Source organism: Quercus robur, chromosome 4 (genome assembly GCF_932294415.1).
Source record: "Quercus robur chromosome 4, dhQueRobu3.1, whole genome shotgun sequence".
Classification (NCBI taxonomy): Eukaryota; Viridiplantae; Streptophyta; class Magnoliopsida; order Fagales; family Fagaceae; genus Quercus; species Quercus robur.
In genome coordinates, this window is record NC_065537.1 from 24,357,556 (window position 1) to 24,366,504 (window position 8,949).

General features: G+C 33.6%; 2 protein-coding genes across 2 annotated transcripts; one reads left to right on the plus strand and one right to left on the minus strand.

Moving 5' to 3' along the window:
* Positions 1 to 3,443: 3,443 nt before the first annotated feature.
* On the minus strand, positions 3,444 to 4,661 carry LOC126721598 (uncharacterized). Its single transcript, XM_050424646.1, has 2 exons — positions 4,230 to 4,661; positions 3,444 to 4,130 (listed from the first exon to the last, which is right to left on the minus strand). Exons 1-2 carry the CDS (start codon positions 4,659 to 4,661, stop codon positions 3,444 to 3,446), a joined length of 1,119 nt encoding a protein of 372 aa, XP_050280603.1.
* Positions 4,662 to 5,251: 590 nt separating this feature from the next.
* On the plus strand, positions 5,252 to 6,158 carry LOC126721599 (V-type proton ATPase subunit F-like; the record flags this gene model as incomplete). The annotated part of the gene is made up of 2 exons (XM_050424647.1): positions 5,252 to 5,431; positions 5,736 to 6,158. Coding segments are annotated over 2 exons (345 nt in total), but the record flags the coding sequence as incomplete, so codon positions are not given.
* Positions 6,159 to 8,949: the final 2,791 nt, after the last annotated feature.

The window sequence follows — 8,949 nt, forward strand, 5'->3', positions numbered from 1 at the left end:
TAAAAAAATAAAATAAAATAAAATTTAATACTTAGTTTTTGATCATCTATTATAGTTTTGTGTTTTAATGTAGTAAATTGCATGTTACATGTCATGCTCAAGCTGTGACTGAAGATATACTGCAAATAAAATTAAAGAGTTTTTGTCATGTGACTAACTAATTATTAAGATAGTTTTTTTTTTAGGGGAATTATTAAGATAGTTAATTTACTCATGACTCACTAATTATTATACGGTTTTGATAATATTAGTAAAATGATTTTCTTTCTTTTACATAAAATTTTAATTTATGGCACAAGAATTCTACTAGTATACATAAAATTGAATAATACTAGAGAGAGAGAGAGAGTATTTAAGGGATAGTAAAACAAATATGCAAGATAATCAATAAATATGATATTAGACATTAAATAATTTAAATGAATATGTACATTTTATTCAAGATATGGTGGGACGAGCAAAATCTGACCCATCGATTTGCCTATTTTAGTGGGAAAATTTTGCGTAGAATAGAACACAGAAAATGGATGCCGAGATTGTCAAAGTAACAGCTAAGAAAAGTTTAATTATTGGCTTTATCTCTTAAAATTAGTATAGGAGGATATATATATTACTGCTGTTTTTTGAGTCTTTAATCTGCTAGATTCCTTCAATCTTGAAGACGTGTGGTACGTAGGTATAAAATTGTGAAAAATGTTTCACCATGGCTTTTGTAATAATTGTTTGGAATTCCAAAGACTTGGAAAGTTAAGTGTTATATTCTTCCTTCTATTATGCAATGTGAATTTTGGATTTTAAAATAGTTTGTTTCAAATTGCGTTGCAAACTGAAGATGTAGGAATCATGTTTTATGGGTTCTTGTATTGACCCAGCAATCATTTAATCAATTTATCATGTTCATGTGGCAATCATGTTATCAATTTATCATGTTCATGTGGCAAACATGTTATCATATAGCAATCGTGTTACACGGATCTCTATTTCTTTTCTTTTTGCTCAAATAATTTTTTTTAAAAGAAACTCATTTATAATTACATATATAGCCAAATTTACTCATTAGTATCCCGCACAAGGCTGAAGGATAGAGAAAGTGGAAAAAAATTATAAAATCATGAAAAATAGTCACCAAAATATACACGATGTGTATAGTTAGAGACCATATCAATCAAGTATTCATTAGTGTCTTTAGTGGGTTTGCATATTCATAAAAGACTCAAAGCATTCACATTCGAGTGTTTAAAGAAATACACATTTTACACTCTAAAAACCTACTTTATCTATTTTACCATACCATTTTACAACTCACCCCATCTCAGTTTTTATATTTACATACAACACATTAAAATAATATAAATTACTTCAACAAATAATAATAAACCATTTCACGAAAGTTTTGATACTACTTTTATGGAAAATAGAAAATGCTATCAAAACATTAATTGTTTTCTCTTTCTTTTCCCATAAAAACTTTCATAAAATAGTGCACTAAAAAATATCCTTAGATCATCCATTAACTTTTTCCTAATAAGATTTCCATTATTTATTGAAAATAAAAATAAAAACCTTTAGGGTTCATTTGGTTGGAGGGGTGGAAAAGTGAAAGGATAGAAAATATTTTAATTTCTCTCATTTTTGTTTGGTTGGAAGTAAAAAAGTGGAAGGATGGAAAAAGTGAGATTGTATAAATTTACTCTTACACCCTTGTTAAAAAATGATGGCCAATTAAAAAAAAAAAGTAATCACCCAATTTATTAAAAAATAAAAATCATGTCTTGTTAAAGAAAAAAAAAGGCAATGTCTAGGGGGAAAAAAAAAAAGAATTGGATGAATTGCTCTTGTGCCAGTACACATGGGCATTTTTGTCCATTAAGCAACCCTATTTTCTCCCTTTAATTTTCTCTTTATTTTGGAGAAAAAGCTTTTTGGTGGGCTCAGGAAGAAAACACCCAAACTCTACCAATTATTTTTCTTTCTCTTCATCCAACCAAACACACTCCAAAAAAAATTTTCTTTCCATTTTCTCTTTAAAATTTTTCATCTACCCTATTTCACCTCTACATAAACGTCCCATAAAACGTGTATATAAAGTGAAAAGTGTTCACTGCAAAAAAAAAAATTAAAAAAAAGGGGAAAAGTGTTGAAGTAAAGTCTTTTAGAGCATCAGCATCAAAGAATGCTATGCTATCCTATTTTACCATCTCAAAAAGTTACTTTATCAATTATACCATACCATTTTACAATACACCTTACATCTAAAAACTCTATTATTTTACTTTTTCATTAAAATATTATTTTTTAATCTTTCTTTATTATTTCTTTCACATCATCACTTTTTTTTAGCTAAGCATCTATTCCAACGGTAACATTTTCCTGGGCTTTCCAACTATAATTTTTTTTCCAGACTTATGACTATTCCAATGGTAACATTAGCCAGTTCACACATTGCTTCTTCTCTGAAGAAATAGAAACCCAACATATGACTAAATAAAATAAATAGCATGTTACTCTCCATTTTATAATACGCTGGAGCTTCTTCTCTGAAGAAATAGAAACCCAACATATGACTAAATAAAATAAATAGCATGCTACTCTCCATTTTATAATTCGCTGGAAACTCATGAGGAGACTAGTACATGCTGGTAGAAAACTATTCAGTAATTCAACTTTCAAATGTTTCCCATGGCAAAGAGAGATAGATATAACTTAAAATCAATGTACAGCCAGATCAAACTTTCATCCCAAAACAGTGAAAAATCTCAAGTCTTAGGACAATACAGCACCATAATTCAGCAAACGAATTGAATGAATACTAGTCCTAATTTAAAATTTGTTTTCGGTCCTTAATGGTAGGTGATACCAGAAAACAAGGAACAACCACCACTGTAACTTTCAAAAATAATTTAGAACCACCTACGCAACGTACAGCAAATGGCACCACCTAAAACCGTAAAAATAGGAGAGTATAATACACTTTGGAAAGATGGAAAATTACACTTCCATTAAACAATAAACTCTAATAAGATCTGGAAGCTGGCCAAGGGGCAAGACACAAAGAACCTGTCAAATATCAATGTATTCAACCTGTCAACTTTAATGATCCACACACACACACACATAGAACCTGCCAATTTTTTTTTTTTTTTTTGAGAGCAAACCTGCCAAATATCAACTTACTCAAACTTGCTAATTTTAAAAATCCACATACATATATATATATATATATATCTATATATATGCAACCTGCCAAATATCAATGTACTCAACCTACGAACTTAAAAAATCCACATACATATATACATGCAACCTGCCAATTTTAAAAATCCACATACATATATATAAATGCAATCCACATACATAACTATAAATTTTGTCTTTATAAGACTCGTACATATGTCAAATTACAATAAAACACCACAAGCATAACTCACACACTTACTAAGTTCCTACAACTCCCCTTGTAATTGCCATAAATGCTCAACGAGGTCTGTTTGAAGTTGAGAATGAATTTTATGGTCTCGAATACATTGATGGGTTTCAATGAACTCCGTAAATGTATTTGTGTTCTCCCGTGACAGTTGTATGGTAGGATTGTCATCAATTTGCTCATAATCTAATTCCACCGCTTCGTTTACATCTCGCTCATCCTCAACGATCATGTTATGAAGAATTACACAAGCTTTCATGATGTCTTGGAGCGTTTCAGCATGGAAAAATCTTGCAGGTCCACGCACAATTGCGAATCTCGCTTGAAGAACTCCAAATGCACGCTCTACATCCTTCCTATTCGCCTCTTGGGCTTGTGCAAATAATTTTTTTTTTTGTTCTCGTGGAGATGGAATTGTTTTAACAAATGTTGACCACTTCGGATATATGCCATCGGCAAGATAGTATCCCATTTTATACTCATGACCATTGATTGAGTAATTAACTGCAGGAGCACGTCCTTGTTCGAGTTCAGAAAATATAGGAGACCGTTCTAATACATTAATGTCATTATTTGACCCAGGTAACCCAAAAAACGCATGCCATATCCAAAGATCATAAGATGCCACTGCTTCCAAAATAATGGTTGGCTCATGAATGTGACCAGAGTACTGACCTTTCCATGCAACCGGACAATTTTTCCATTTCTAATGCATGCAATCAATGCTTCCTAGCATCCCTGGAAATCCACGTCTTTCTCCATTGTTTGGAGACCTCAAGTATTCCTTGGAGAAAATATCAACCACCGCTTTAACAAATTTTTTCAGACTTTTCATTGCAGTGGATTCTCCAATCCGCACATACTCATCCATAAAATTAGCTGTAACTCCATACGCAAGCATCCTAAGTGCAGCTGTTATCTTTTGAAGAGAAGATAAACCCCATTTTTGGGCACCATCTCTTTTTTGGATAAAATATGATTCATAAGTTTCTACCCTAGATTGAATACGGAGAAAAAGGGATCGACTCATCCGAAATCTCCTCCTAAATAAATTAGGAGGATATACTGGTGTGTCGGCAAAGTAGTCGAGATAAAGTCTTTTATGGCCTGCCAAACGATCACGTTCGATATACTGACGACGTTTACGTTGTACTGTTGAACCTTTAAGAATTCGCCTCATTATCTCATCCTCGTCTGAGTCGTCAAAAAGCAGCTTTTTAAAAAGAGAACGACCCATAGAGACAACCTTGAAGATAGCAGTGTTAGAGAACATAAAACTGAATGATATCTACTTTAGTCAGCCAAACAAAAAGAAAAAGAAAAGAAAAAGATAAAACAGCCACATAAATAGCAGTAAACAGCCACATAAACAGCTACCAGAAAAATTAAACACACTTAAATAGCTTAAAACAACATCAAAACAGCCCCATAACAGATTTTGACAAATTCTGCCATTGAAATAGACATAAAACAGCCACATAAACATCAGTAAACAGCCACATAGACAGCTACCAAAAAAATTAAACACACTTGTTAAAGTGTATTATGTGACAACAACTAGGTGCAAGTTTATGCCTTCACACTTAAAGTGTGTGTGACTTTTCATTTATGATATGCCCACAAATAAAGATTTCTTGAAGGCTGTTCAGATTTCTTCTAGTGTGTGTTTATATGAGTTTCTTAGATTGCAAAAGCAATGAATGATAATTTTCTGATTCATCGAAGTTAGATGGATGATCTTGTATTTTTATTAAGTGATTTTTGGTCAATGGAACTGATCCTCTACCCCATATATGCTACACAGTCTACATCCTGTTCCTTTGATGAAAATGTCAAAGATTAATAGAATCTAAGAAAGCTTCACTCTTATCAATTTATAAAGCGAAGTCAATTGAAACTTATTTTCTGATTGTGTTTTGTCAAGAAACAACGGTCAAAGCAATTGAAGATGCATTCAAAGATTTCACCACAAAGGAGGATATTGCTATCGTCCTAATCAGCCAATATGTAAGTTCCCCCCACTCCGCGCCCCCCCCCCCCCCCCCCCCCCCCAACTTTGATATCAATAACAGACTTTTAAAATCCCCAGGTGTATGATATTCTTGTCCAATTGCATAATTGTCTAAATATATATGCAGGCATAGATAAGGGGCTAAGGTCTAAGGGCTCCTGATCAGTTATAGCTTAGGGGTGTAGGTGGTTGCCTGGCTACTGTACTAGTGATATGCTGTATTGTGTATATTCTTCCAAATTTATTATGTGGCCTAAGATTTCCATTACAAACTTACCGTTTCTGCGCTTCACTTATCAGGTAGCAAACATGATAAGGTTCCTGGTTGATAGCTACAATAAGCCAATACCAGCTATTTTGGAGATCCCTTCAAAGGATCATCCTTATGACCCTTCACATGATTCAGTTCTTTCACGTGTGAAGTATCTCTTCTCTGCTGAATCTGTGGCATCTGATCAGCGCTAAGTACGTGTACATGTTTCACCCATCATGTGCAAGCGTGAGAGTATTTTAGCTGATAGCTGCATGTGCTCTGCTTTGTGCACACTATTGTATTCTATGTTTCTTATTTCCTGATTGATATATCGGGATACTATTTATTCTCTTTCTGTGCCTAATAATGAATTATCATTGCAAGTTGGGTTTTGTTTGTTATGATAAGAGGAATAAGTTGCCATCTTAAAAATGTTCTAAAGAAAGGAGTTCCTGCAGTTGCTTCTGATACTTTTGTTCATTGTTTGTGTTCTTAATATTCTTCTAGCATTTACTTTCCATGTACCATCCTCCAGGTTGGGCAGACAATACAATCCTTAGCAATTCAATGAGTGCTACATTTGACATCTGTATTCTTAAGTGCAACTTCTCGAAGGTAGCACTCAGAAAGCTGAAAGCAATTCATAACTAAATCTAGATTTCCCCTCCTGCACTCTCTGTCTCTCTCTCTCTCTCTCTCACACACACACACACACACACACAAACAAAGTCAACATTGGAGGATAGCATTTTCTAGTCTCCATTATTTGTTGTAAGGTTTTTACTCTACATTTTTGTTGGAGAATCAAGATGACACTTATGGATTTAAAAGTATTTATCTAGCTAAAACAATATGTTTACTACACTTTCCATTTTGATATTTTCCCAGTCCTGAGATCCAAACAATGATGGGAATTAGAGAATTTTTCTTTAACAATTAAATGGTAGAAAAAAAGCAGTTTTTTGTGCACACCAACATCTCATTGTAGAGTTTTACCATTGCCCACTAGCTTACTCTAAGAAACTTAGCATTGCCCACCATTCCAAGTATGAAACTCATTCTCTCTATTTGGTACTGCATTTTGGTGCTATCCTCTATTGAACATTATGGCTGAAGATTCTATGCACATGTGTTTTTATTAGTGATCTTTATAGTGAAGAAGTTAGAGCTTGTGTCAAGGAGAAAAAAGAATGCTAACAGTGGTGAAAATTCAGAATCTGCAGCTACAGGTACTTTTACACAACATAATTTTATATTTGTTATTTGGTCATTTGATCAAGGTTCTGCCTGGGCACAGGTATTATCCATTTTTAAAAAAATGGACGTGTCAAAAGTGGACACTCTCCAACAAACAAAAAGTACTTTAGAACTTTTAAATCAAATAGGAAAATGAATCTAAACATAAAATAAGACTCATGGGCCTTTAGGGCAGCCCATTCCAGCAGGCAAATAACTATCAGAAAAAATTAAACAGAAGTATAAAACTGAAAAAAAAAAAAAAAAAAAAAAAAAAAAAAAAAAAAAAAAAAAAAAAAAAAAAAACTGAAAGTTGGAACAACCAATTGGTAGAAGATATGATATCAAACATAGAAAATACATAAGTTTTTTATATACGCAAAAATGATGTGATTACATAAGTGGCACAACCTACTGCCAATTGATCAAGTTGGAACAATACATCATCTACATGTTCCAAACCTACGCTTAAAATAAGCCACTACCAAAATGGCATCTACAAATGCCAAACCCCAACCCTAAAATAATTTACTACCACAATAAGGTTACGACAAGACATCTACATGTTCCTTGGGTCAAACCCAACTTGTCTTGCAAGGATTTGATCCTTGAGATTTTCAAAATAAAGTTTTTCTTTGTCATTCATGCCACTTGTATCCATGGTCATTATTCTTCCCTCCTCCCTAATAGTTTCAAGATGAAGCCTTTCCGCTTTGATGCGAAGAGCCTCTTTGTCTTGTTCATGTGATGCTTCAATATAGTGCAATTTTTTGCCAAATAATCATCAAAACCCTTATCACCATCTACCCTCTTTCGCTTAGCCTTTTCAGCTTTTCGACCAATTGGTCTCTCTAGCACCACTGTGTCATCATCATTGCTATCAACTTGATCGACTGAACTTAGAGTTTGAGGGAGCCCTTTTGATCTTTCCTTAGGCATACTCCACTTTGGTTGGTTCTTCAACACAACCCAACAATGTTCAAAAGCAAAAGCTACATTTTTGCCGGTTTTTGGATTTGGTGTAGCTTGATATATCTCCCTTGCTTCTTTCAACTAAATTTTTTAAAAATAAATAAAATAATTAGTGTCTTGAAACTATAAAGGAAATTAATATCTTGACACTATTGCAATATAATTGATACCTTGTCCTCATCAGTCGTACCACTTCTATTTCGGGCTTCAACTTTAGCCATGAACCCAGCAAACTTACTTGTCTCCCTACTAATATTTCCCCATCGACTTGATAGGGAGGTACTAGTACGTGTGGTTCCATAAGTATTATTCTTGCAAAAAAATTCCCAAATTTTCTCCCAAAATTTGTCACCCTTTTGTTCAGTACCATGCACAGCATCCATGCCAATGTTAAGCCATGCAGCGATGAGGAGGAGGTCCTCATCTACACTGAAGTTGCCACCACATTTTGTTGGATTAGGGGTGACAATTTCAACTTCCGGTATAGACTGGATGGGCATTGAAGGATTTTGAGACCCACTTAAAAATGGTTCCACAAAATCGGAATCCCCTTGTAAGTAATTACCATATTGTTCAATGTGTTCTTGTAAAACCATCCCTTTTAAACAGGGAACTTAAAACAGTTAGTATATGAAGTAAATTAGTGTAGGAAGTCAATTCTTATTTGTATCTTTACAATCAGTATAAGCTAATATTTATATATGTGAGCAGCAATGTGTAGTATTGTGAAAGTGAAAATAATGGACTAAATGCAAAATGGGGTTGTACTACTACTTATCCTGAAGGAGGAAAAAAAAAAGATCCGTTTGCTTGTTTTTATTTTTGGGTGGCTGTGCATCTTAGAATCTACTTGTGTACTGTACTTCAGTTTTTTTTTAAAAAAAAAACTGTCAATTTGATTTCTAACAACACTGTCAATCTGAAGCTACGCATGTATTGAAGCTACACTGTCAATCTAACAACATTGTCAATCTGATTACTCATGCGTACTGTACTTTAGTAGCAACCCATGTATTGAAGCTATATTTCTAACAACACTGTCAATCTGATTGA